The following is a 13,955-nucleotide window of genomic DNA, read 5'->3' as shown; positions in this document are numbered from 1 at the left end:
TAGAAGTGGTAAGAGTGGATAGACATACCCTCTTGTTCCTGAACTTAGGGGCAAGCATTCATCCTTCACCAGTAAGTATGATGTTAGCTATGGGTTTTTTTGATATCCTTTATCATGTTGAAGAAGTTCCCTTCTGTTCCTAGTTTGTTAAGTGTTTTTATCATGAGAGGGTATTGGATTTTGTTAGATCCTTTTGCTGCATCATTCAAGATGATCATGTGATTTTTAGTCTTCACTCTGTTTACTGTGCTGTATCACACTAATTGATTTTCAGATGTTAAGTAAACCTCATTGCTGAGGTAAATCCCATTTAGTCATGGTATGTAATTTCTATTACATGTTGGCAGAATTGGTTTACAACTAATTTTTTTGAAGATTTTTGTGTCCATGTTTATAACATACATTAATCTGTAGCTTTCTTGTGATGTCTTTGGTTTTGGTATCAGAGTTAATAGTGGTTTCATAGAATAAGTTTGAAAGGGTTTCCTCCCTTTTTTTTTTTTTTAAAGATTTTATTTATTTATTTGGCGAGAGAAGGAACACAAGCAGGGGGAGTGGGAGAGGGAGAAGCAGGCTTCCAGCAGAGGAGCCTGATGTGGGGCTCGATCCCAGAATGCCGGGATCATGCCCTGAGCCAAAGGCAGACGCTTAAGGACTGCGCTACCCAGGCGCCCCAGGGTTTCCTCCTTTTCCATTTTTTTGGAAAGAGTTTGTGAAGAATTAACATTAATATTTCTTTAAACATTTGCTAGACTTCACTATTAAAGCAATTCAGGGAGCACCTGGGTGGCTCAGTTGGTTAGTGTCTGACTTCGGCTCAGGTCATCTTGGGGAACTGGGATCGAGCCCCTTGTCGGGCTGCCTGCCCAGTAGGGAGTCTGTTTCTCCCTCTTCCTCTGTCCCTCCCACCGCTCATGCTCTCTCTCAAATAAATAAATAAAATCTTTTAAAAATAATTTTATAAAGCCATTCAGGCCTTTTTTGTGTGTGAGTAGTTTTTTTATTAAATAATTCCGTTTCTTCACTTACTATAGCTCTTTCACGTTTTCTGTTTCTTGAATCAGTTTTAGTGGTTTGTGTCTTTGTAGGAATTTGTCCATTTCATCTAACTTATCTAATTTAGTGGTGTAATGTTGTTCATAGTATTTCTGTATAGTAATTTTCTTTTTGTAAAGCCAGTAGTAATATCTTCTCTTTCCATTGTCATTCTACTAATTTCAGTCTTCCCTGTTTATTTTCTTGGTCAGCCTGGCTAAAGGTTTGTCAATTTTTTTGATCTTTTCAAGGAACCAACTTCTGATTTCATTAATTTTTTTTCTATTTTTCTGTTCTCTGTTAATAACCACCCTGATCTTTATTTTCTTCTTTGCTTCATAAGATTTAGTTTGCTCTTCTTTTTCTGGTGTCTTAAGGTGGAAGGTTAGGGTATTGATTTGAGATCTTGCTTCTTTATAGCTTTTTTACAGCTATAAATTTACCTAAAAGTACTGTTTTAGCTGTTTCCTATAAGTTTTGGTATGTTGTGTCTTCATTTTCATTCATTTCAAAGTATTTTCCAATTTCCCTTTTGATTTCTTATTTGACCCATTGGTTTTTTATGAAATGTGTTACTTAACTTCTATGTGTATGTGAATTTCCCAAAGTTTATTCTGTTACTGATTTCTAATTTTATTCCATTGTAGTTGGAGAATTAAATTGTACTGTCTTTATCCTTTTAAATTTATTGAGCCTATCATGTGCTCTGTCCTGAAGAATGTTCTGTGTGTGGGGCGCCTGGGTGGCACAGCGGTTAAGCGTCTGCCTTCGGCTCAGGGCGTGATCCCGGCGTTCTGGGTTCGAGCCCCACATCAGGCTCCTCTGCTATGAGCCTGCTTCTTCCTCTCCCACTCCCCTGCTGTGTTCCCTCTCTCACTGGCTGTCTCTATCTCTGTTAAATAAATAAATAAAATCTTAAAAAAAAAAAAAAAAAGAATGTTCTGTGTGCACTTGAGAAGAATGGAAATTTTGTTTTTGTTGGATAGAGTGTTCTCTAAATGTGTTAGGTCTAGTTGATGTACAGTTTGCTCAATTTTCTGTTTTCTTGATGATCTTCTGCCTAGTCATTCCCTCTACGTTATCCCTCAGCCAGAAGGCTTAAAATGGAGACAGTAAAATAAGGATTTGCCTTACTTCTGCTCCTACCCATCCACAAGCTTATAGCTAATTACTTTAATCAAAGAACGATGTTTAATAACTAGACTTACTGTGGTGATCAGTTTGCAATGTATTCAGTGTCGAATCACTATGTTGCACACCTGAAACTAATATAATATTGTGTGTCAATTATACCTCATTTGAAAAAAAAAACAATAAACAGTGATGCCTTTCAGGGTAATAAATTTTGAGGAATACCTGTATTATGCCCAAAGTCAAGGCCACATGTGTTGACTATCAGCATATTCATCTCCCTCTAGAGTACTGCAGACCTGTGCTATCCAGTACAGTAGCCATTAGTCACATATGGCTATTTAAACTTAAATTAGTTAAAATTAAATTAAAATTTTAATTCCTCATTCACACCCTTGTTTATATACTTGCCCACATTTCAAGTCAGTAACTACATGTGGCTATTGGCTACTGTATTGGAAAGCATAGATAAAGAACATTTCCATTACCACAATAACATGCTAATAACTATTTGGTAGTTTGCTTTAGTGATTGTAATTTCATTTTCTTACAGTTTCTTATATTACTAAGGATATTGGGTTTGTTCTCCATTTTTCGTTTGTTATTTGGTGAGATTGCCAAAAATGGGAATAAATTTAAACTGCCCTTACTAAGTTTAAGCAAATAATGTAACCTAGTGATTAGGGTTCTGCTGCCTATAAATTGGGATCCTGGGCAAATTACTCTTCACTTCCTAATCAGTAAAATGGGAATGTTGTGAAGATTAAATGAATTAATGTGCATAAGGCACTCACAAAAACCATACCTGCCATCCACATTAAGTACTTTATTAGTTAACATTATGTATATATTAATATGCATTTACCATACATTTATGAAATTCAGATCATTAAACAAGTGATTTAGGTTTCTTTTCCCATGTTGCTTCATATTAATTTATCTTTATATTTGTAATAGCTGCACATTATGTTTCTAGTGCATTTGTTACAGCACATATAGTACTTTTATAATTACCGATAATGCCATATTTATTTAACCAGTCTCATTTTTTAATTGTTTTGAGTATAGTTGACATATGATGTTACATTAGTTTCAAGTGTTCAACATAGTAATCCAACTTCTCTATAGTGTGCTATGCTCTCCACAAGTGTAGCTACCATCTGTCATCACACAACACTATTACAGTATCACTGACTGCCCTTTGTATGCTGTGCCTTTTATTCCATGACTCACTCATTTCATAACTGAGTAAGTTATGAAAGCCTTTGTCTCTTTGTGCCAGTACCATACTGTTTTGATTACTATAGCGTTGTAGTATGTCTTGAAATCTTAACCAGTCTTGTATTGATAGTTAGGTTTCTAGCTTTCAGCTGTCTTGGATTATTGTACTAAAAATCCTTGTACATACATTGAGTATTCATGCAAGTAAATCAGAACAATAAATGCATAAAAGTAGATTTACCGGGTACAGATGATTATACATTACATTTTGCTGAAAACTATACATTTACTTTCCAGGAAATTACTACCAGTTTATACTCCCATGAACAGTAGAAGAGTGCTTACATCTGCAGAATATTCATTATCCTTCAGAGTCTTTGCCAATCTAAGCAGTTTTTTAATACAACTCTTATTATTTATTTAGTGGAGTTGGGCATCTTCTTATGTTCACAATTTTTGTGATTTTCTTGTTTATATATTTGCCCACTTTTCTGTTGCATTGTCTTTTTATTAATCTTTTGAGGATGTCTGTATACTCTTCATGTACTCTAATATATGTGTAATTATGTACTAAGCTTGCTAATTCAGAAAATACTTGTTACCAGTTTGTCCAGTTTTGTTTAGTTTTGATCTGTTAAGATATTTAATTTACATGTAATTGGCATCATTTTTAATTTCTGGTTTTCTGATAGCCAGATATTTATCTTAAAAAGTACTTAGTTTCTTTTTTTTTTTTTTAATTTTATTTATTTATTTTTTGATGTGAAGTTCCATGATTCATTACTTGTGTATAACACCCAGTGCCCCATGCAATACGTGCCCTCCTTACTGCCCATCACCAGCCTATCCCGATCCCCCACCCCCCTCCCCTCTAAAGTCCTCAGTTTGTTTCCCAGAGTCCATAGTGTCTCACGGTTCGTTCCCCCTTTTTACCCCCCTTCCTCCTTCCCTTTCTTCTCCTACCAATCTTCCTATTTCTTATGTTCCATAAATGAGTGAAACCATATGATAATTGTCTTTCCCTGCTTGACTTATTTCGCTTAGCAGTATCTCCTCCAGTCCCGTCCATGTTGCTGCAAATGTTGTGAAATCGTTCTTTTTTGATGGCTGAGTAATATTCCATTGTATAGTTTCTATCTCAGGATTGTAAAACTATCTCTCCACCTTTTCTTCTAATAATTTTATGGGTTTTTTCCAATGAATTTTTTTTATTTTGGTATAAGTTGTATAGGGATCCACCATTTTTTGTCCACTGCACCTCCTACTCTCAAGAAGTACATTGTATTATGGTCATTATTTCCACCATAGCTTACTATAATTAAAAAGTATAATTACATGTAGTTATAAAATTTAGAAGTCTTGGGGCGCCTGGGTGGCACAGCAGTTGAGCTTCTGCCTTCGGCTCAGGGCGTGATCCTGGCGTTCTGGGATCGAGCCCCACATCAGGCTCCTCCACTGTGAGCCTGCTTCTTCCTCTCCCACTCCCCCTGCTTGTGTTCCCTCTCTCGCTGGCTGTCTCTATCTCTGTCGAATAAATAAATAAAATCTTTAAAAAAAAAAAAAAATTTAGAAGTCTTCGACAAAGCTATCTTTCAGTATATTGTGATAAAGAATCTTATGGTACATCCCAATAATATGATTATAGTTTCATATATATCATAAATCCCACCATCAATTTCTCATCATTAATATCTGTTTTAATAAAGATATTTTTTGGTAGTACCTATGAAAGCTTTGTGAACATTTTATTTGGTAAATACATATTTTTATAAGTTCCTTTGTTATTACATTTAGTTCTTTATGAAACTGTAGGAAAAAGTTCCTATAAATTATAAAAGAAAATTTGTTTTCATTTTCCATATTTTTATTTATATATATTATTTGTAGGAATACTTCACTATGGAGCAAGAGCAGTGCTTTGCTTTTGCCCCTCAGGATCTTATGGAACCTTTTTGCTATTTTCTCCTCTGTTTCCCCACTCCCACTCATTCCCCTTTTCTTTCTGTTTTTGTTGTCTCCTGACAAAGAGAAAAGAAGCAAGGTAACAGATAAATTAATATTAATTAATATGTAGATTCTGTTATTATGTATCTGAATATAGGAAATTAATATAAAAATACCTAGTCTTTGAGCAACATGCTTTTATTCCTTTTTAATTTTTCTCTTTCTTTGTATTTGTCGGAATTCAAATTTTTATGGTAAATACTTTTTTTATTTTTTATTTTTTATTTTTTTTGTAAATACTTTTTTTAGTAAAGGGTCTAGGACAGTTTCATGTTGCATTATTTCTGTTTTATTGGTTTATCACTCAACCTCTGCTCTCCTTGCTTTTTCTGATGAGACGGACTTTAATCATAATCATAATGAACTTTCAGTTAAAACCACTTGTGACATAGCTTACTTATATTGAGTTCAGTGTAGAAACCCTTTTCCTTCCTATTTTTTCTTATTTTTTTTATTGTTTCCACAGAAAGAACATGTTCTCTGAATAACTGTACAGTGGCCAAAAGAATTGGAAAAGGAAAAGATGCTACTGTCATCTTTGAGCATTTCAGGAAACCTGTAGATCCATTTGTTCAGGAAAACTGTTCTTGCAGTGCCCCAAATTCAGAGATAAATCCTTCCAACGCAAATATTTCTAATTCCTATGGAAATGTGCAAAATGGAAACATTTCTATACATGAAACATACAGTGGACAGATGGAGCACAATTTAGCAGAATGTAGAGACACTTCTCAAGTACATATATATGATTCAGGTCTTTCATTTTTTCCCAGTGATACCAGAGAAAGTGTTAATGGGGACCTCATGTTAAATTTGACACAGCTTAAAAATGTTTTAAGTGGTCTTTCTGCTGCTTTTCCCCTTCATAACAATGTTGGCTCAAGCACAGTTATTACTTCAAAACTCATTAAAGACCCAAGACTGATGAGGAGAGAAGAAAGCGTAGGAAAACATAATGCTACAGGTTTAAATGAGATTTTGCCACTTGAGAAGAGTTTAGATTTTAATTCAGAAATAAACCTATCATCTATGCCAGATAATTCTGCCTCCTCATCTGAAGTTGTGCCTGGTGGTCATTCTATTCTTACTAATTGTTTGGATGCCCCTTGCTTCAAAATTTCTTTTGATGATTCACAGTCTCAGGCTCACAACTTGGGCTCTAAGAATTGTGATGATACAACTCCCAATAAAGTTACCATGGCAGGACAGTGTAAGGGCCAAGATAATTTTTCCTTCCCAATGTGTTTGCCAAATGTAGTTTCAGAAGTTGAGAACCAAAAACACAATGAGGAAGAAGTCCAGAGATCCCAACAGAGAAGCAACATCCCACTTTTATTTGAAGAAAAAGGTGAACCACATAACTCTTATGAATCAGTGAATACTTGTACAAAAGGGTACAGTAGTCACATCTCTCGGGAATCATGGTCTTCTGATTTAGAAACTGTATATCAGACTGGTCAGCAAATGTCTACAATTTTTCCTCTCCAAAGGAAAGAAAACATATATGGGTGCATTGAAAATATTAGAAAAATGAGAGACTTGACTGGCCCAGAAGATAATTCCAAACATGGAGAAAAGCAAATTTTGTGGAAAGAAATTGATTTTACTGATGAAGCAAAAATCAGTCCAGTAGATAATTACATTTCTTTGTACCAAGAATACAAAGAGAATGAGAGTGTTCATTCTTTTGGGAAAAAATGTGATCAAATACCAATTACTCAAGAATTAGAAATACCAAAATCTCCCACATCTACCACAAAGGATAAATATGAGCTAGATCATCTAGCATTGGAATTACAAAGTAATCTTACTCCAGGAATGGAGAGCCTTTCAGAAAAGCATCCTCAACCCTCTCTGGAGTTTGAAGATAACATTCATACAAGTTTTGCAATTTCTCAAAAACTAATGGAACTAAAATTGGAAAAACCAAACCAGAACTGTGTTAGCATTATGACTAATGCTTTCCAAGAAGCAAAAGACATTCCCCAGGGCAAAGAACTGCCAATTGATAGAGTTATTTCATCTCATGACACTAAAATGACTCATGACAACTCAGATTGCAGCATAGCTGGAGAACATATGTATGTCCATAGGAAAAATGAAAATGATCCAGTGTCATTGGAGAACATGCAGAGAGACTGCAGGGAAACTTTTCAAAACGCTGATAACGGTCAAGGTCCTGCTCTGTTCTGTAGTGCAGAGTTGTACAATGATATACACCTGAGTATTGATTTCAAAGAACAAGGAGATAATGATAAAGAAAATGAAAATGAGGCTACAGAGGAAGACATTGTTTTGTCTACAGAAAACAACAGAGTAGATCTATATGAAGATGAGAAGCAGGGTTTTCATACAAACAAAAATTATGTCAATATAGATGAAAGAAGTGAGAATAAAAATGACAACAATGTAGAAGTTCTGAGTTCTGAAGAATTTCGTACATTTAATTTGAGTTGGGGGGAACGATACGTACCAACAGAAACTACATTTTTAGAAAGTGAAGATACTATCACTGCCATGAAACAAAAAGATACTCAAAATACAGGCAGAAGTGTAGAGCATTTGACTTCCACAACATTTCCCAAAATTGCAGCGTCTTCAGTGCATGCAGCCTCAAATGCTGCAGTACAGATAGCTGGTAATATGGTGCCTGCGATAGGCACAAATCATGAAGATCACCAAAGATACCAGATTAAAGAAACTTGTTCTTCTGAGAGTCTAGATTTTGGTTTGTTAGTACAGCATAAGGTTTCTGACTGTGAAATGGACACGGATAACAATAAATTACATGACTCATTTCATCAGTCAGTCAGTGACACCTCATTTCTTCAAAATTTTGATTTGGAAAATACGGTTGAAGTGGGATTGGAACAGTGTGATGATGTTTTTTTAATTCAACAAGATATTCCTACCCATGGGAATGTTCTGTATGAAGAATTTGGGGCCTTATATGAGGCTCTGAAGTCTCGTATTGATTGGGAAGGTCTGTTGGGGAGCAATAATGGGGAGAGGGAAGTTTTGAAAAGCTCCAGAGGAATTGAGAATAATGATCAACATTACTCTGAGGAAAGTAATTGTTTTTATTCCTCTACACAAAATGACAAAGCAGAGCTCTTCAATCCAATTTTGCTTCCAGATTTACAAGTGAAAATCACTAATATATTTATGCCAGGATTCAGTCCCACTTTTGAGTCCCCTGCATTGAAAGATAATTTTTGCAAAAACATAACTAAAGCCACAGAACCAGAACTAGATGAGGAGGGGAAAGCACCAGGATTTGAAATGTATTCCCAGTGTTCTGGTGAAAATTCACATTATCCATGTGAAGATGAATTTGGTAATACAAGGCAAGAATCAGGACTAGTGGGTAAATCTGAAATCTCACTTTCTCTTGACGTGAATCATAATACACAAGGGAATCATGCTTCTGAAAAAGAAAACAGTGGACCTTTGCTTACTGAACCCTCTAATGTCACAACATTAAATAATGAAAGAAGTTGTTCCTTGACAAAATCAAAAACTGATTGTAATGATACTAGAAGTAAAAAGGATACAGAATCAAGAATTAGCAAAAGAAAGTCAAATATACCTTTTAGGAATGACAACACACCACATAAGGATTTAAGACATCATGAAATTTATGGGAAGAAGAGGAAGCTAACCAGTGAAGACTCATCTGAATGTTTTTCTTCATTATCCCAAGGACGAATTAAAACCTTTTCAAAGTCAGAAAAACACATCAGGAGTGTCCTAGATATTCTAAATAGTGAAGCATCTTTATGCAAAAGCAAACGCCTTTCCAGAAAACTTGACAGAGCCGTTCTTCATTTAAAAAAAGCTCATAGGAGAGTTCACACATCTTTGCAACTTATAGCTAAAGTAGGAGAAAAAAGAAGAGGCCCATTACCAAAATCATATGCGATAATATGCAATAATTTCTGGGAAAGTTGTGACCTTCAAGGTTATAGCTCTGTGTCTGAAAGAAGGTATTATTCCACTAAACATTTTTTGTCAAAAAGAAAATACGACAAGCCAGGAGAGAAAAGAGCTTTGGGATTTGAAGTGGATAAATCATTAACTCGTGTATCAAAGCACAAGTCTTATAGAGCAAGTAGACAGAGAATCACAGAGTGCCTTTCTAAGAAAAATGTGGCCAGCAGTGTCTCCAGAAGCCACACCACTATTCACGTGAGAGAATTTTGTGATCGAGAGTATCCTGAATCACAGTTAGCCCTGTGCTCTTCACCCCAAAGTACAAGTCAGTCAGCTTATAACAAGAGCAGTGTGAAAAGTCTAATAAGATCATCAGAACTTCAGCCATTTTCTGGAAAAACTGGATGTCTGTTTTCCCCATCCTGCTCAGATGAGAAACTAACTGAAAAAGAAAATCAAATTGGCATAAAGTTTTTATCTAACATTAGTAAATATGAAAAGCCTGAGAACCATTCAGCAAATAATAAAATTAAGGATGCAATGAAAGAAAGTAGTTCTGAGACTAATCAAATAATAAATAGGAGTAATTTGGTATCTTTAAATTGCATAAAAGAAAACAATGTAAGTTTTGGAGAAAAAAATTATGATGCTACTTGTGTAACACACACAAAGGTAAAAACTGACATAGTTATTTCAGTTTTAGAATCAAATGTGAAGCACTTTTTAAATGTTGATATCTATAAACCAGATAACCTTATTTTATCTGGTTATAAAAGAAACCTGGAAGTAAATTTTCCTACAGAAGAATGGACAGCTCCCACTCAGAGCTCCAAACCAGGCATCATTACAGGAGACATCCTTATGGACCCATTAAACCCAACTCTTATAACCCACAAAAAGTATAACAGTGTTCCTCAATTGTTACCAACCACTCTAGTGACAGGTAGTGAAGGAGAATCTTTAAAATCTTATTTGGATAAACAGAGAACTTTTTCTATAGATTCTTTTGCAACATCCACCAATAATGTACCACACTGTCAGCCAAGATGTGGTGGAAAGGAAACAGAACAATGCTCTTCAAGTAATTGCTTCCATATTGATGGGGATGAATCAAATGTTCTTGAGAATTCTGATTTGTGTCTCAAATTAGTAACTGAAGGAAGTAAAAGTTGTAGGAAAAATACAATGAAAAAACTATTTTCCAATGATAGTTCTTTGCTCTTAAAAGATAATAAAAAGGGTTCTTCTTCAAAAAAATATATGGCAAAGAAAGACATTCAGGACAGAAAAAGGTGGAGCGTTAAACAAACAGAAAAAGCAAAAGATTCACTTCACAAGAAAAGCATGACTGAAGGATCCATTGCTACTGAGTACAAAAATCAAAAGAATGAGATCTTAGAAGAATCCTCCTACTTAAGTGAGAAAAGAATTAAAAGTAATGTGATTGCTTCTCATCTAAGCTTTGAAGATATTACTGAGGCAGTCTCTTTGAATAACCCAGTTTCTAATCATCTAAGCAAAAGAGAGAAAGAAGGGGGAGTTAAAGTTAGTAATAACTCTCAGTCTGACTCTGCGTTGCATTCAGAAATAGCCTGTAATTCCAAACCAGGCATTATAGGAATGAGTCATAGGCCTGTTTTACATATGCACTCTCAAACCTCTGGAGCCTCTACTCGTCAGAAGAAGCCTACATCAAACATGAATGGATTAAGAGAAAAACATTACTCAGCTAATCATTCAGCTCTTATAGCTAGGCTGGCTCCAATTTTGAGAAGGGCAGATGAAACATCATCTTTGCAGATTCTACAGGAAGAAACTAAGGCTTGTCAAAATATTCTCCCTTTATTTGTTGAAGCTTTTGAAAGAAAACAAGAGTGTTCTCATGAACAAATCCTGATTTCAAGAGAACTATTGGTAGAACAAAACCTGTGGAGTAATTGCAAACACAAATTAAAACCATGTGCCATTGACTCCTTGGTAGAACTCCAAATGATGATGGAAACTATTCAATTCATTGAAAACAAAAAAAGGCTCTTAGGAGGTGAACCAACATTCCGAAGCTTGCTTTGGTATGATGAAACATTGTACGGTGAGCTGCTTGGAAGACCACGTGGATTTCAACAACAATCCAATTTCTATCCTGCTTTTCAAGGAAGGTTAAAATATAATGCATTCTGTGAGTTGCAAATCTATCATGATCAGTTAATTGAATTGTTTGAAGAAACCAAAAAGGAAAGCAATTCATACTATGCATTCTTAAAATACAAACGACAGATTAATGAGTGTGAAGCAATAATGAAGCGTTGTTCTGATTGCTTTGACTTTTCTCTTTCTGTTCCATTTACCTGTGGAGTTAACTTTGGAGATAGTTTAGGAGACCTAGAAACATTACGAAAAAGTACTTTAAAGCTGATTGGTATGTATGGGGACTCTCCTCAAGTTGATTCCTATCCAGGAAAACAAGACCATTTGTGGATTATCATAGAAATGATCTCCTCAAAAGTTAATTTTATTAAGAACAATGAGGCACTAAGTATTAAAATATCTCTTTATGGTCTGGAACATATCTTTTTTGATGCTGCAAAAAGTCTTGTTTGGAAAGAGAGGAGACAGTCTTTCAGCAAAAAATACTCAGGAAAGGAGGATAAAGAAATGCTACTCAAAATGAATCAGTATGCTTTTTCTAGGTTGAAAAAGATATATGATACATTGTCTAAAGAATTAAGCAGTGAACAAATTTCCACTATTGGGCTTGAGAATACTGAAATTGCTTCCAGAAAGTCAGATGATCTAATAAACAAAGCTACAGTTGACATAGAAAACTGTAGGTTTAACGGTACCTTGCTTTCACACCCAGATATCTGTTGTATTAGTGAAATATTGGATCAGGCTGAGTTTGCAGACTCTAAGAAATTACAGGAACTCACTTTGAGATGTACTGAACACCTAGAAATTTTAAAAAAGTATTTTCAGATGCTGCAAGAAGAGAACATAGATAATATTTTTATCACAGAAGAAAATGTTTTGGACATGGTGAAAAACCACAACCATGGGGCCATAATTTTAAAACCTGCAGCCATTGAAACCTACATTGAAATTGTCATGCTTTCAGAAACAGTTCATTTTCTTAAAAACACAATGGCAAAGAAACTAGACAAACAGAGGTTTCGAGGTATGCTTTGGTTTGATTTGTCACTTCTTCCTGAGCTGGTTTGCTGCCAAGAAAAAATGGCTTCTTTTTCATTTCTTAAAGATAACTCAACAGATTGCCTTTGGAAGGTCATAGAGACTACTATTTCTGAACTTAAGAAAGATCTGGATATTATTTACAAATACAGTGAAGCAGTTAATTGCTCATATGCTCTTCATTTGCTTTCAAGAGAACTTGAAGAACTTTCAGAAATAAAAAAACTTCTAAAGAAGTCTAAGTATTCTGTTTCTACATATATTGACTTTGTGCCATATATAGCATCCATAAATTACGGAAGCACTATAACAGAGTTAGAATACAACTACATTCAGTTTTCTACACTGCTCAAAAATATAATGGCTGCCCCTCAGAAAGACTTAGGGAAAATGGCTCATATTATGAAAGTCATGAAAACTATTGAGCAAATGAAGATAATTTGTGCTAAAAATGCAGACTTAACCATTTCCTTTATTCTGTGCCAAATGCTGCATAACAGAAAGAAGACTTGCCAACTGAAAAGAAAAGAAAAAATGACTATGCATGTAAAACCTAGGAAGAGTATCAGTAAATCTAGTACTTTTATGAAGGTGCCCTCAATTTCAGAGTGCATAATGGAAAGTGTTTCAAATTCCTCTAAAAAACGATCTATAACTCTAGACAAATGTGAAGACTCTCAGGAACAAGAAATAAACACTACTGTTTCCAGCTGTAAAAAACAAAAGGTAACAAATGTTTCAAAACTAAACCTATGTAAGTATTACTTTTGAGAACAAGTCTACTCTTCAAACCAGGTAGTTTGCAGATTGGTAAAAATTGAGAATGCTTTGAATACTGCCTTGTAAAATGAATTTACTAACTAAAGAATTGGATTAGGGGTACCTGGCTGGCTTAGTCAGTGGAGCATGCAACTTGTGATTTCGGGGTCATGAGTTTAAGCCCTACGATGGGTGGAGAGCTTTAAAAAGAAAATTGGATTAAATAATTCCTATTATCTACAAAATGATACGATTCTATATATGAGAAACACATATGTCTACTTTTAAACTAAAAATAATTTAGAAGACATCTTTTGGAAGAATATAAATTTATATAACTTCTTAAGGAATAGTTCAATGTGAATGTAAGTTAGTAATTCATTAAGTAGCTTCTATATAACAAGGCTATACTTAATGTAGTGAATATTAAAAACTGGCTAATGGAGCCTATGTTCTTGACCATTATCATCCACGTGGAAAAACAGGACAGATATTTTTAAATAGATGATTATGAAGGAGTTACAAGAAGTCTTACATAAACATTTTATTTAACAAATTATAGAAAACATTTATTTCGTACCTGGTGCTGTTCTAATGATTGCACAAATATCAACTCTTGATCTTTCACAAAATCTTTATGATGTGTAAGTACTGTTATTATCTTATTTAAAGGTATAAAACAGAGG

At 34.7% G+C, this 13,955-nt stretch overlaps 1 protein-coding gene across 1 annotated transcript in view; it reads left to right on the top strand.

Moving 5' to 3' along the window:
* The window catches only part of TEX15 (testis expressed 15, meiosis and synapsis associated), a 78,631-nt gene that overhangs the window by 56,196 nt on the left and 8,480 nt on the right, over nt 1-13,955 (top strand). Inside the window, exon 8 of the mRNA XM_048226300.2 lies at nt 5,858-13,236. Within this exon, the coding sequence (XP_048082257.1) occupies nt 5,858-13,236 (7,379 nt within the window). The remainder of the gene's footprint in view (nt 1-5,857; nt 13,237-13,955) is intronic.

This window comes from Ursus arctos, unplaced genomic scaffold (assembly GCF_023065955.2).
Source record: "Ursus arctos isolate Adak ecotype North America unplaced genomic scaffold, UrsArc2.0 scaffold_27, whole genome shotgun sequence".
Lineage (NCBI taxonomy): Eukaryota > Metazoa > Chordata > Mammalia > Carnivora > Ursidae > Ursus > Ursus arctos.
The sequence above is the reverse complement of the archived record's forward strand: the minus strand, read 5'-3'. Positions and strand labels throughout refer to the sequence as shown.